The sequence below is a fragment of the Pituophis catenifer genome, unplaced genomic scaffold (genome assembly GCF_029215685.1).
Source record: "Pituophis catenifer annectens isolate HBS135680 unplaced genomic scaffold, rPitCat1.0.hap2 SCAF_1, whole genome shotgun sequence".
Taxonomy (NCBI): domain Eukaryota; kingdom Metazoa; phylum Chordata; class Lepidosauria; order Squamata; family Colubridae; genus Pituophis; species Pituophis catenifer.
Window position 1 is genome coordinate 266,854,886 of NW_027256881.1, and position 15,964 is coordinate 266,870,849.

General features: G+C 35.6%; 1 protein-coding gene across 4 annotated transcripts in view; it reads right to left on the minus strand.

Annotated features, from left to right (window-relative positions):
* SHANK2 (SH3 and multiple ankyrin repeat domains 2) overlaps positions 1-15,964 on the minus strand; it is a 364,128-nt gene that overhangs the window by 263,952 nt on the left and 84,212 nt on the right. For 2 of the 4 annotated variants that reach the window (XM_070935363.1, XM_070935354.1), the window contains exon 1: positions 10,290-10,505. In XM_070935363.1, coding sequence (XP_070791464.1) covers positions 10,290-10,317 — 28 coding nt within the window. In that variant the 5' untranslated portion in view covers positions 10,318-10,505. Of the gene's footprint in view, positions 1-10,289; positions 10,506-13,337; positions 13,405-15,964 lie in introns of those variants that run through there. The other 2 variants (XM_070935393.1, XM_070935377.1) reach the window with 2 other exon arrangements.

A 15,964-nucleotide genomic window follows, 5' to 3' on the forward strand; every position in this document is an offset into this window, starting at 1 on the left:
TGGCCCAATCTCCACCAAACTCCTAGAAGTCCCTTAAAATGTGGCTGTCAGCATGATTGGATCTCTCAGGGAAACGGACAACTGATGAGATGGCTACACTACACTACCCAAATTCAAGAGTCATATATACAAGGATTTTTCTTTTATCTCCTTTAATTTCTTTTTATTACTGTTTCTTACACTTTCCATACCTTGCATAATGTTGCAAATTCCAGAAAGGAACATCAAGATGGATATGCACGTATGTAAGTCCTCTTTGTCTGATTCCTATGCAAAATTCATTGCCAATTTTTCATGCCAGAATTTATATTAAAATGAAAATCACATGAAATTAGGCAAGGACCACCTGTAGTCCCAAGCTGCATTACTTATCCATATTTTACAATTTGGAACATTCGTTGCAATTAATGAATATTTGCTTTCTTCTTTTTTCCCTATTAGTAATGCACAATATACAATGCTCAAAAGGCCACAATGTTTGCAGGCCTGATTTCGAACGGCAAGCAGGTTAGAAAAGTAATACACCATTTGAAAACTTACACTATAGACTATTATAATACAACAATGTCAATTTCATGCATTGTAAACAAAGCTAGAACTGATTGAAATATGAAACCCATTTTCAAAATATTTTTTTAATGTTTTTGGAGACTGAATGTAAAATAAAAATAATCCAAAATATTGGAAACAGGCAGAGCTTTATATGCATGATGTCAAATCTGTGTTCATTAATTATTTGTACAAAGTCTGGTCTGTTTATTCAACTTAGAATCTAGAAGAGCATTTTGGCAGATGATGGCATACATTATTTTACAGGAAAAGCATGTGAAGATACCTCTAATTTTGTTTGTGAAATTGTTGGATCCTGTGATGGCGCAGTTGATGTAAATGTCGGGGAAAGTAAAGATCTAGATTTGTTGCCAGGAGTTGAACATCAGGACTCAGAAAAGACAATATCAGAAGATTTTAACTTCCCACGACACTTGATTATAGATTTCAAGATAGCTGTTTTTAAAACAATTGAACTACACCACCACTGTTGAGCAAGAGGTTGTGGAACTCACCTAGATCGAAAGGTTTCAGGCTATTTCAGAAGGTCTTAACAAACATGGGTTTTGAACACATTGCTACTTGATGAGGTATTTGCAATCGGTCTCACATGTAACTTATTCTATATAAACACACTTTCTCCTCACCCGTAGCTTCATTCCAATTTACATTGCCTCAACTACTTTATGCTCTAACCAAGAGATATATAGTTCACAAATAATAAAAATTGTTAGTCTGAAAAGGTGTTACCAGACTCCTTCCAATTTACTGTTAATTGCTATTTCTTGCAAGGCAATGTAAAACTAGTATAAATAAATAAATGCAAATAATTACAATCTTAGAAATAATATCCTTCCCTGATATTAAGAAATAAATTGTCTACTATTACAACATATATTTAAAAGTACTCCTCTGTTTATATTTTAGAAAAGCCTCCTGTTTCTAGCCTCCAATATTACCCATCTTCCACTTATCCCAGTTTTAAATGTATAGTTTGATCCAAACTGGGATTGGACTGGGAGATATTATTATTAGTAAGATAATTCAAGATTATCTTCCTTTAAAATGGTCACATGTTCCAAACTGTTCTCAAATAAGACAAGTGTAGCCTTAAGTTTATGAATGTTTGCTAGGAAAATATTTAAAAATGGTATCAAAATAATATCAATTATTCCATATTCCATAAAACATATATTTCAAATATAACAATTCCCATGAAAAAACTTTTAAAAACTATGGGAAGAGGAATTAGAATTGAAGCCTATTGAGTCATTATGGAGCTCTGAAATGGTGTAAGATTTTCCAATATCCCTGATCATAAAAATAATTCACTTAAACCCAATCTTACTCAATTACTGGTAGCTTCTTCATCGAGATGTGTGTATTTTAGAATGGAGCAGAAAAATTGCTTAGATTGCTATTCATCAGCAAATGACCACTCTCAAAACAGTCTCATCCCACCTCTTCACCAATAAGAACAATATGTTTGGTTAGTCTGTGTAGCAAGGAGAGTTAATCCCACATATCACTAAGTGGAAAAGAAGTTATACTTTATTGCTACAAGGGCTAAGGACTGGTAATCAGCAAAGATTCTTAAGATAGATCATTATAATTACTCCTATATTGAAGATGAGAGGGATCCACTGTTGATCCTGAAACTGAAGTGAGTTGCCCAAGACCCATCTAATGAATTAAACAGTGAAATTAGATCTGAATCAGGTTGTCACATTTTACATTACTAGGCCCAGTGCTATAACTACTCATTAAAAAGTAATAACAAGGTAGGAAAAACCCTAGAATTCTGACTTGCCCTACCAATGATCTTTTGGAAGCAAGTAAAAATGGAATTCTTCTGGAGGGATTTTTAAACTTAGGTTTAACTCAGCTAATATGACACTACCTTTTGAATTGGCTTCTTGTGTGCTCTTTATGTTTGCGTGATTTTAATTTATTTGTTGTGCAATTGGCATTTAATTTTCTGCCACAGATGCCAAGACTCTCACAACTATGACAGAAAGAAAAACCAACTAAATATGTATAGAATAGGTGGTACCTGGTTCAGTAGTGGTAACTAGGAAAGGGATGTAGGTGTCCTAGTGGACCACCACTTAAACATGAGCCAGCAGTGTGCTGCAGCTGCCAAAAAAGCAGTTCTAGGGGGGATAGCATCAAGATCACAAGAAGTGATAGTACTACTCTACACTGCACTAGTGAGCCCTTACTTGGAATGCTGCATCCAATTCTAGCCACTAAGATACAAAAAAGATGCTGAGGCCTTAGAAAGAATTCAGCAACAAAGATAAGGGTTTGGAGGCTACATTGTACAATGAATGGTTAAGGGAATTAGGTATGTCTAGCTTGATGAAGAGAAAGTTTAGAAGTGACACGATAGCTGTCTTCCAGTACTTGAAAGCTGTCATAAAGAAGAGGGGGTTGATTTATTCTCCAAATCACCTGAGGGTGGGACAAGCAGCAGTGGGAAGAAGTTCATCAAAGGAAAAATTGGAACTAAGGAGAAATTTCCTGACAGAGAGAACAATTAATCATTGAACAGCTTGCTTCCTAGAGTTATGGGTGATCCATCACTAGAGGTTTTCAAGAATTGATTGGACAATCATTTGTCTGCATTGTACAGTTCTCCTGCTTTAGGCAGGGGGTTGGACTAGAAGCCCTATTATCCTCTCCCTTCCCCTATTTTTTTAAAAAATACATGGATTTATAAGTCATAGTCACCACTTTGGGATGTGCATTTGCTATAAGGCAGCCGATCATGTTTATATATACCAGCTTCATCCATGAAATGAACTACAGAATTTTTCCCATCTGAAGAAGCTTTTAAAGATCATGAAATCCAATCCCATCCACATAGAACTGCTACCTGAAGCAAATACTGGCACTTATATAGGGGCTGGGGCACAGGTAGAATATTGAAGCAATGTATGGAAACAGGATACAGTGTCCAATGAATATGAATGACCAATCAAGCATGTGAATGAAGTTAATCAGCAATGGAGCAATGCATTTTCTATATGGATAACCAAATTAAGCATCATTAGGAAGAGCCGTGGTACCGCAGTGGATAGAATGCAGTACTGCAAGCTACTTTTTCTGCCTGGCGGCTGCCTGCAATTTGGCACTTCAAATCTCACCAGGCTCAAGTTTGACTCAGTCTTCCATCCTTCTGAGGTGGGTAAAATGAGGACCCAGATTGTTGGGGGCAATATGCTGTAAACCGCTTAGAGATGGCTGTAAAGCTCTGTGAAGTGGTATGTAAGTCTAAGTGCTATTGCTATTAGATGGGTTTATGAGAATCTTTCTGCCAAGCATCCAGTTGATCCCAACCTAATAAAAACCAATCAAACACAATGTTCTATTACCAACTCTATCAGGAGTATAAAGTAAAATTACATACCAATTAACTCAACGAGAAGAGTTTATACGTGACACTAGACATTAATACGCATAATTAGTCCTCGACTTACAACCACAATGGAGCACAAAATTTCCATTGCTAAGCAAGACAATTATTATGTTAGTTGTGCCCTACTTTGTTCTTTTTTGCCACAGTTGTTAAGCAAATCGTTGCAGTTGTTAAATGAATCATGTGGCTGTTAAGCGAATCTGGCTTCTCCCATTGACTGCTTGTTGGAAGCCAGCTAAGAAGGTTACAAATGGTAATCACATAACAGTGGGGCACTGCAGCTGTCATAAATGGATGCCAGTTGCCAACCACCTGAATTCTGATCACATGACCATGGGGATACTGCAACAGTCATAAGTGTGAAAGCTGCTCATAAATCACTTTTTCAATGCCTTCAAACATTCACTAAACAAATGGTTGTAAGTCAAAGGCTACCTGTATACACGTGTCTCTGTGACAAATATAGAAAATGCCATCGATTTACTATCTCTTAATTCTTTTTTTTTTTTAAAGAAAGGGTATTTTTCAATTGTAAATATCAATATGATTATAATACAAATATCAGGACAAAGCACTAATAACTGACCATGAAATATCTTATTAACAGTTGCTTTTCTGCAAGCTTTAGAGTCTTCAAAATAGCAAAACAAACCTGTTTCAGCATCTTGGTGTCTACAAACAGCCCAAGCTATTTATACAAATCCCAGCACATTTTAAAATAGAATCAGAAGAGCTGGAAGACAGAGCCATTTGGCAGTACTATATAGATCGAGCAAACACTGGAAAACGAAAAAATAATTTAAAAATGTACATTTCGAGCAAGAGACCCTCTCTACAGATTATAAAATTGAACTAATTCTTGATACTAGATCCAAAATTTACATAGAGAATATTACTTCAAGAAGTGACGAACATAGCTTCGGAATAATATTATGTGGAAAAAATGCACATGGTTAAGAAATTAAGCAGCTATAAAACTTTTACCTATATGTAATTTAACTTTTATTCCCAAATACTTATACATGCACAACAGTGGTGGGTTTCAAAATTTTTTACTACCGGTTCTGTGGGCATGGCTTGGTGGGCGTGGCATGGCATGCCTTGTTGGGCGTGGCAAGGGAAGGGTACTGTAAAATCTCCATTCTCTCCCAATCCAGGAGAAGGTTACTGCAAAATCCCCATTTCATCCCCTGATCAGCTGGAACTTGGGAAGCAGAGACTAGATGGGAGTGGGGCCAGTCAGAATTTTTACTACTGGTTTTCCAAACTACTCAAAATTTCTGCTACCGGTTCTCCAGAACTGGTCAGAACCTGCTGAAACCCACCTCTGACACACAAATGTTTTCTTCTCCATAAAGATACACAAACATACATAAAGATTTTTCTCATGTTCCTAACAATACACAAAAAGCTATTCTGACCTTACATTCATATCGACTGAATGCATGCATATCGTATACAGGGTCATAATTCCTTTTGGTCCAGCCTGGTTCTCCTCTACCCACTCCATCACCCCGACCTAGGTATTTAGTTATGCATATGTTCCACTAAAGGTTGCAGATAGTTCCTTCAAACATTTCTATTATACAGAAAACTGATTCCAGATTAATGATTTGATTCCCAATATCACATACTTCCTTGATCTAATCTTGTGCCACCTTTCCTTACTCCCCCTGCCTCCGCAATTTCTATATTTTCCATGCAATTTTCCATGGTTCATAGATAAGCCTTTCTATAATAGAAATAGCTAGTGAAGATGTAGATTATCCTTACTCTTCAGCACTTTACACTGATTCTAAGGAAAGTAGAATATAGATTAAAAAAGGATTTAGTGTGTGTTCCTTCTTTTTCATCCAGCCTGTTCTCTCTATATGAAGTTGCTAATCTCAGGATCTTCCTTTTGCCTTTGTTCCCAAGCCATGCGTGCGTCGAGCTTTTTAATTCCATCTGGAGCTCCAAACAGAATGTAGCTAATTGGATGCTAGGCTTGGCCCATTCCTTGCAATTTCCCTAAATTGATCTTCTTACTGTTAAATTTATGAAGCCACATCACTAATTCTTGCTCTTGCGTGAACATTCATAGATGTATTTGCTTTCTCCAGCACTGTTCTTGCAGAGGGCAGACTGAAGTCTGCATGGTACAGGCATATTTGTCCAAAAGGAAATTGCAAGCATCACTTCAAAAATATACTTCTGTATCTCTGCAAGGATCATGGAAGGAACAGCAGGAAGCTCTTCTAGGAAACATTTTTGGGGTGAATAACACTAATAAAACAAAAGGCTATTAATAAGCCAATTACAGAAATTGCAAAAAAGAAGGGGAAAAGAAAGAATTAAAAGTGAAAGGGCAATAAGTCAAAGGGGGTTATATTTCAGAGGAAAAAGAATGAGGAAGTGAAGTGGCAGATCCAGAGCAGCCAAGCTAGGAAGAAATATAAAGCAAAAGAAAGAAATATATAAATATTCATTATTATCTATGTAAAATGTGATTATCATCATAATTAAAGTAATACCAAAATGGAGACAGAAGACCTTTCATTGACCTTATTAGATAAGATTTAGTGGAAGAGAAAATGTAGAGACAGAGAAACAAAGCAGCAAAAGTGCTCCTGAAATCAGTGTGATTTTGAGGCTATAAGACCAGCGGTAATTTTAGAAAACAATACAAAAAATTCAGATGGCTCCAGGCTAGCAATTTTCAGGTGAAGGAAAGAAACATCAAGGAAAACTGTCTGACACTTATGTTTTGAAGCAGGAGGAGGAGGAAGGAAATCATTTGTATTTGGTAGCAACTTGTCCTTAAGCAGAATACAAGCAAAACAATAAAAATAATAGTGCAATATAAATCAGTCTCAATCTACATCACTATAAAAAAATCAATATAAAAATATTATCTATTACCCAAAACATAACTGTAATTTAAGATGGGATTGCAAACTGCAATTGGAAATAAAAAGTTCTTTGAGCTTCATAAAGGTCCTGAAAAATAAAAAAGGCTTTTTTAAGCCTCAGGGGACAGACTCCAAACAAAATTCAAAGGGTGTTGATTCTAAAGAGTAGGAGCAAAATGTAAGGTTGCTCTTTTCACAAGAGGGAAAGCTAAGTGATCCCATAGCTCAATGAAGTCAAGCAATTAGTAGTATGAATTGTAATCAAGTTATTAAGAAAGCTGGAACTCCTTGTATGAGGAGACCAGAAAGTCAGACTGGGGGAAGAATCAGGACAACAATTCATGGAAACAGTCCAAAACAGGTTGCAGAAGTAGATGCATGCAATAAGACTGAAACTGCAGCAGCTGAAACAGGGGGTGTTCAGCAGGTTAGCTAGTTGTCTTTAATTGCATTGACCCAAACATCTTCAATTTTTTTAACCTGTAAATTTAAAATAATCCTTATTCAATTTTAATGTAAGTACAATAAAGGCATTCCTTGACTTATGGTCGCTTAGCAACTGAAGTTATGACACAACCTGAAAAAGCTACTTATGACCCGGATTGGAAGTTCTGATGGCCACTCCATTCTGCCACCACCACCACAGTCACATGACTGCACTTTGGGCCCTCGGCAACTAGCACACATTTACAGCGGTTTGCAGTGTACTGCAGTCACATGAACACAATTTATGTTTTTGCCAGAAACAATGGGCTTGCTTAACAATCACAGCATTTGCTTTATGACTACCACATTTATTTAACACAACCACAAAAGTTGCAAAATCAGGCATGATCATGTGATGACTCGCTTAATAACTGTCACAACTTACAACCATAATTACAGGCTCAATTTCAATCATAAGTCAAGGAGTATTACATATTATGGATTCAGTTTTTGTAATTTTCTTTTGTCTCTGCTTAGCAAAATTAAAATGCTGTGTCTAAAAAGCAGAAAAAAATATAACATCGTTTAAAAAGTCAATGTGCTTTCTTAAAGAATGATCAATAGGTATGCTAACAGTTATAGCATCAGAAAACAATGCTATAACATTTCATCATAAATGAAAATAATACAGTTCATACAAGTGTTACTTTTAACCTACTTTTATCTCATTGTCTTAATTTCTATCAACTTTACAATGTATCCTTTATTTGTTTCTTTTATAAAATCCATTTCCCTTCAAAAGTTAGAAAAGATATTATTCCATATGATGTTACCATTCTAATTCCTATTAAAAATACAGAAAATAATTAAAACCTCAAAAAAGCATGAAATTTCTCCTCATGCCCTTAGACAATCACAACTCAGAACTTCTTAGTAATCCTTTGCTCTGTCAACTCAGTGGGCCATCGCAAAAAGAAAAAAGCAATTATTGAATGACAGAGCAGTAGAATATTGTTATTTCAAATTCCACTATGGCATTTGAAAAGTCTTTTAAAATTACGGTATGCAACCAAAAATCCTAACAATTGAACTATTGTATGATAAACCAATTTAATTAAAGATTTTCAGGGATATAGAGTATCTTGAATTGTTTGGATGTGGGGAAGAATGACTGAGCAATTCAAATTTATAAGTAATACAAGATTAAAGGTGAAGATTTCTCAGTCCATTCATGTCCAACTCTATGGGGCGGTGGTCACCTCTGTTCCATGGTTGAGGGAGCCAGCAATATCCAAAGTCATGTGGCCAACATGACTATACACTAAGGCGCACAGAACACACCATTTTCCATAGTCATGTGGCCAACATCACTATATACCAAGGCACCTGAAAAAAGTTACTTTACCACCAAAGTGGTTTGTGTGTGCATGTATGTACTCACATTTGCATGTTTTATGAGCTATGGTGGCACAGTGGTTAAAATGCAGTATTGCAGAGTAATTCTGCTGACTGACAGCAGTTCGATTCTCACCGGCTGAAGGCTGACTCAGCCTTCCATCCTTCTGAGGTTGATAAAATGAGGACCCAGATTGTTGGGGCAATATGCTGACTCTGTAAATTGCTTAGGCAGGGCTGTAAAGCATTATGAAACGGTGTATAATTTTCATTCTAAGTGCTATTACTATTGCTTTTGAATTGCTAGGTGGGCAGGAGCTGGGGAAAGGACAGGAGTTCACCCCGTCGTGCAGCACTCAAATTTTGAACCCAGGCAGTTTTTTAGCTGACGAGTTCATAGTCTTTAACCACTGAGCCATTGTGCCTCCTTTAATACAAGAACATTACTTATGTTCTATAAAAATGGAAACTTCTGAATTCTATTAAGCAAAATAGGAGCAAATAGCTTATCTATTTTAGCAATAGCTACTTAAAATTTTACATGTCAGTCAGTTGTTCCATCTTTGATATCATCTTGATAATCATTTTTACTTTTATTAATTAAATGCACCAAATAGATTTAGATAGTGAGGTGTTATATTCTTTTCTGGCTTCAGAACAAAAGTTTCAGATTTTAGGGTTACAGATAAACAATGTTTTTAAATTTATAACATCTTTTACTTAAAAAAATAAGCATGTTAAATTGTCAGTAATGTTTTTATTTTGGCTTTTGAAATAAAATTACCATGAGAATTCATTATAGCATTTGAATGAAGATTAAGATTACTCATAACTAAAATGGTGAATGAACATGGCCACAATAATACTTCCTACCCTTTTTAGTTCTTCTAAGGAAGGCAAGATAAAAATAGTACAGCTCACACATGCTGCTCACTGTTTTATTTAAAGTTCCTTTCTAATTTCAATTGGTGAAAATCAGGATTTTAAAAATTCTGATACCTATGTTAGTCTGAAAGAACTATATTTTTAAAAATCCCACTATTAAACAATTCATTTGAAAAGCTATAAATAAATGAATAGAATTAAACCAGATGGCAGTTAATTCAAATTCTTAGTTAAGAAGCAGTAATATTGACCTCAATCACTCTGGCTTCAAAATAAATGCTCAAGATGCAAATAAGCAGAAACGACAGCTGTTTCTTCAAAATATAAACAAAAAACATTTTCCATTATAAGCAGTATGCTTAGTGCATTGATATCCGGAATACCAATATATTAATTCTAAAGCAAATGCCAAATATAGCACATATAATAAAGAATGGGTTGAATGCATCAGCAGCCATTTGGTATCCACATATATAAAATTAATTTTTTAAAAATGCTTGAAACACCCACAAATCATCACATATACACATTCCTGCATAATTATAGAGGGATACAAGAACTCTGACTTGAAGCCTAGCAACAGTATCTAAGTATTAGTTAGTCTGCTAATCAACTACCAAAACTCACACACCACCACCTCAATGTGTTTCATATTTAAAATAAAATCCCTCCTGTTTCTATCTTCAGAGCAGCCGAAGGAAAAGGAATATGATAAAACAAACCTTGTTCACTTGAAGAGGAACAACCCATGTCATTTAATCCATCGGATAATTCATCTCATCACAAACAGCCAAGGCAATACAAAATAAAAAGAAGATTTAAAAATAGATTATCCAAGTCAAAGGCTCCTCGGTTTGCAACATCTTTGAAATGTGCAGACCTGTATTTAAAGAGATAGTCCAGATTCCTATAGATATTATTGCTAGTTTTTTGCATCTCCATCCTATAGAGGCCCTAGTAAATGCTGTATGGCAAATGCTTTCTAAAGCTTCAGTGCTCATTTAGTCACAGACAGCTGTAGACTGGATGAAAACAATCAGGGATTAACTTTTTTATTCATCGTAGCCTTTAATCTATTACTTTCTCTTCAGATAAATAAAAACATAAAATGTGACAACTAACTGCAGTACAAACAAGCAAACATAACATGTCAATCAAGGATATTTATGTTTTGGACCCTAAAGACTTTCCCTCTTAAAAGACAGAACACTGGTTATAAAACATGCAGTAAATGAAATGATGCAGCTCTCAAGAATAATTTAAGGTGCTTATTAAAAAATACTCGGATAAATCTGTAATATTTATATAAAAGGCTTATTAAAATTGTGAAATTTGAATAACTTAAACTAAATCACATTTAGTGTAATACTTAAAATATAGCTACACTAATCAAAGAAATACGTATGACTCAGCCAGAAAAATCGTATTCATCTATTAAATGTCTATATATATATTAAAGACCAGGATCTTGTTTGTCCTATCAAAAAATTCTTTAAAATAGAATTAGATATCTGTATCTTTCCAAGTAAGAATTTGATTTTTTTAAAAGATATGAAAACACACACTGATCATTTTCTTGATCTAAAAATAGCTGTACTAGTATACAGCAAGTAATGCAATAATGAAATGACACAAACCAAGATCTTATTTAGATGCTATTTTTACTTCAGATTGGAAACACGTCTTAGGTTCATAAGTTTTCCTAGCTTCCCCATCTATAAAGGAAAAAAAAGACTAAAAATGTGTGAATATAATGATAAAATGCATTTTTCTCTTTTTTTTTTTTTTTTTTTTAATTTGATTTATATGCCGCCCTTCTCCGGAGACTCAGGGCGGCTTACAGTGCGTTAAGCAATAGCCTTCATACTTTTGTATATTTATACAAAGTCAGCTTATTGCCCCCACAAACTGGGTCCTCATTTAACCTACCTTAGAAAGGATGGAAGGCTGAGTCAACCTTGAGCCTTGGAGAGATTCGAACCAGCAGTAAATTGCAGGCAGCTGTGTTAATAACAGGGTGCTTTAAACCACTGTAGTACCAAGGCTCTTGCTGACATCTTTAAAGCTAGCCTTCAGGGTGTGTGTGTGTGTGTGTGTGTGCGCGCGCGTGTACACGCGCACGCGTGTGTGTGTGCGTACATGTGTGTGGCCTTCTAGCAACTGCCCTACAGTTTTCTTGGCAAGATTCTCAGAAGTGATTTGCCTTTTTATTCCTAGGGCTGAGAGACAGGAACCGGGTATAATATGATGTATGACTGAGGCAAAATGTGTTTTTTCTGGTTAGGTCGACTGCTATGAATAAATTGGAGCTGGTAAAACCCACACATATATATGCACACTTCTGGGTTTCAAGGCCACTTATGCTTCTGCTGAGCATGCCAAAATTTAGGAAAACCTGCAGATAGCAAGCCTCAGTCTTTTACGGAATGGAAATTCAAGCACAACCTGTGTTCGGCCCTTAGCTACTCTTTCTCTTTCTTCCAATTCAGTCACTAATTATTCCCTCTCATTTGTGTGTCTGTGCATGTACAAAGTTTTTTATTTTTTTTATTTTTTTATTTTTTATTTTTTTTATTTTATTTGTCAAGAACGTATTAGGTAATATATATAAGTATAAGCATGAATACATTAAGTATAAGAATACATTAAGTAGATACGAACAGAGGAAACATTAGGACGGGGATGGTAGGCACGCTGGTGCTCTTATGCACGCCCCTTACAGACCTCTTAGAAATGGGGTGAGTTCAACAGTAGATAGTCCTAGGTTAAAATTTTAACATAAGTATCTGGTACAAATCATGATGCATGAATGAAGGAATGACATCACAGTGCAAACCTAGTCTTTGTACCTGCATCCCAATGTTTGACATAAATACATGGGTCACATGGCTTGTGTTATGCCACAATGCACATTTTATTATTTGCCTCCTCGCTCGCACTTTCCTAGGGATGCCATTTGTGTTCTACCTCTATTTGATCCAACAAATTTCCTATTATATAAGATGTCCATCTTATCAGGATTTAGATGGTTTGCTTTCCTTCGTTGCTTCTTATCCTCTTCTCAGAAAAAATGATGTTCATCTCATATCGATATTTAAATGTCCAAAAATTCTCCCATAAATTTCAGATTATTTTTAAAAAGCAAAGGACAAAGCTCCTGTGACACAAGGAAGAACCCTCTGACCACATCTGAGCTGGAGCTATATCATATTTCAAGCCTTCAACATGTTTATCAATTTTCTTCCTAGTATAGTGTTCTAAATCTGTACAATTTTTACTTTTACTCAATATTATCTAAGTAAAAAGATCCAAAAACCCATCACAGAAAAGATCTTCCCTCTTTCTCCGCACATTTGACTTATCTTCTAGATCTAAAAACTCTTAAAATATAATGTACAGTATTGTATTACACTACATTGGTCATTCCCCAGACTTATATAAGAGTATTAGGGGGAAAAATGATTTTTTTTTCTGATACTGTTCTGAGAGAAGTAACATTTTGACAGATATCAATAGAAGAGAATATATGTAGCTCAGGGTTGAACTCTGAAGTCTTTAATGGTCTCTGAGCTGGGTTGTTTGCTTGCAGACATTTTTTGGAGTTTTTGGAATTTTTCAAAGGGTACTTTGGGTTTTGTAGTTTGGGTTTTTATATATCAACAATTATTTAACATATAATACAAAAATTATTTCATTTTATTCTCATGCTATATTATTGATTAATGCAATAACTTGCATTGAATATTGAACAGAAATCCCAATGTACATACCAATATCAGTTTCCTTATGGTTCTTGATATATTCAGCAAGCTCAAAATTTCCAGCAATTATTGCCACCTGAAAAATTATAAAACAGGTTATATCTAATATTTCAGTCTATAACGTACAGCGTAAGTTTCAAATTCTAGGAATCAATATATAGATGATGAGATACTTCCACAGTACAACCTTCTGCATGTTTTCTAACTTCTAATGAGTCATGTACATAAGAAGGTAAAAGTGCCCCTGGGGTTTTACTTTACAGTTGGCACCAACTTTATGAGGCGGTGCTCATCTCTGTGTCTATAAACTACTGAGCCAGTGCTGTCTGACAATTCCACAATCCTGTGGCCAGCATGATGTCACATCGCAGCGCAAAACATATGGCAAAACATGAAATACTGTTACCTTCCCACCAAAGTGGTACCTATTTATCTACTTGCATTTACATGCTTTTGAAGTGCTGGATTGGCACGGGCTGAGGCAAGTAACAGGAACTTACTCCATCATGTAGTGGTAGGACTAAAAAAAAAATGGACCATAGACCAGTGGTGAAATCTAAAATTTGTTACTACCAGTTCTGTGGGCGTGGCTTGGTGGGGGGGTAATGTGACTGGGTGAGCGTGGCCAATTTTTTTTTTTCACTTTTAAAACCATTTTTTCTACAACCTCTTCGGCGAAGAGGTTGTAAAAAATGCTTTCAAAAGGCTCTGATGATCCCAGCTGAGTTGCCTGATCGGCAGAGACTTTTTTCCTTTTAAATGCCTCTGACGATCAGGCAACTCAGCTTGGATCGTCAGAGGTATTTAAAAGAAAAAAAGGGTTTCTTTCTTTTAAAAGCCTTTGATGATCCCCGCTGAGCTGCCCGATCATCAGAGGCTTTCTTTTTTTACTTTTAAAAGCTTTTTTTCGGTCAAAGAGGTTGTAGAAAATATGCTTTTAAAAGTAAAAAAAAAAAGCCTCTGATGATTGTGCGGCTCAGCTGGACATTGGGGGGGGGCAGGGATTTTTGCTACCGGTTCTCTGAACCGCTCGCATCCATCGCTACTGGATCGGGCGATCCGGTCCAAACCAGGAGCATTTCACCCCTGCCATAGACTTTCTCCAGTATCTATTACGCTACTGAGCCACCACACCTCCCCAGTCATATACATACTGCCTATTAAAAAGAAGCTTTAATTTCTGTAAACATTGATTTTAAACATAGGACTGGTCAACTGATGATTCACAAAAATATATGTTGGCCACAGAATTAGCAAAAGTACATTTGACAACAACGCTTCATAATAGTGACATGTGGCAACATTTTTCCATGAATAGGCAAGCAAGTACCAAAATAAAATGCAAATAGAAAAAGCAAATCATAGGATATGTTATTATCAATCCACAAAAGTTGATAAACGTTTTTTCAGTTTTCAATTCTTAGTTTTGCAGTCCAAAACCCTTTCTGCAAAATTTGATTTTTATATATAAGAATTATTAGAAAAAAGGACAGTATTATTTTAATGCTATATTTTTAACTGAAAACATGATCACACAATATTAGAACTAAACGTTTGAAGCCATTTTAGCCATTAATATAACTCTCTGTTCACTGTAAGGATCTAAATGGAAACATATCTAACCAATTTTTGCTTGAACATAACCTGTGAAGTTTACCACCCAGATAATCCATTTAGCTCAAAGTCATAAAAACTGGGCAAATCTATAAATTTAATAGATAAATAAATTTACTGCAGGTATGTATTAGTTACTATTTCTTTTGTGCCTGTTTGATGATGGTGGTGGTGGTGGTGGTGATAGTGGTAGTAATAATGATGATTTTTTTTATTCCCTGGATTATATCATGTGATAATCCAATAAATTTAATAAGCCCAAGCTGCTTTGGAGCATTAACGGTATTAGTCTAGGAACTACAATGCATTTTCGGTTTGCAACAAAAATTTCCATATAAAGAATTATCTGATAATTTCCATTTTAGAAATGATCTTGTCTCACTTATTCTTTTGACTGAATATAGATATTCAGTTATCTATAGACATTACTGGATTTTGATGAATATTATTCTGCTCGTCTACATTTCTGTGAAAAACTGTTCTCTCCCTTCTAGATGTTCAGAATCTGAAATTGCTTATCTTTTTGACTGAATGTTATCAGAAATTCAAGAAGATGATAGTGAAATACATAGAGAATGTGAGTGAGCATATAATGCCAAGGTTTGGTGGATGTTTCATTTATTTTAAAAGCAAGTCTTCCAATGTGCAGTATATCATTGTGAAAAAGCAACTGTCCTTAAGTTAATAACTGCATTCAGTTAACTTGTGGTGTGCCAAGAAGCCCTGGCTTCAGTGCAAGTCAAGGCTTCTAGGAACATCACAACTTTAAGGCAGGGGTGAAATGTAAAATCTGTTACCAGTTCTGTGGGCGTGGCTTGGTGGTGGTGGTGGGGTAATGTGACTGGGTGGGCGTGGCCAACTTTTTTTTTTTTTAACTTTTCAAAGCATTTTTTCTAATGCTTTGAAAAGTCTCTCTGCCGATCAGGAACTCAGCTGGGACCATCAGAGAGGCTTTTTTAAAAATGCCTCTCTGCCTATCAGGGAACTCAGCTGGGATCGTCAGAGACTTTTCAAAGCATTTT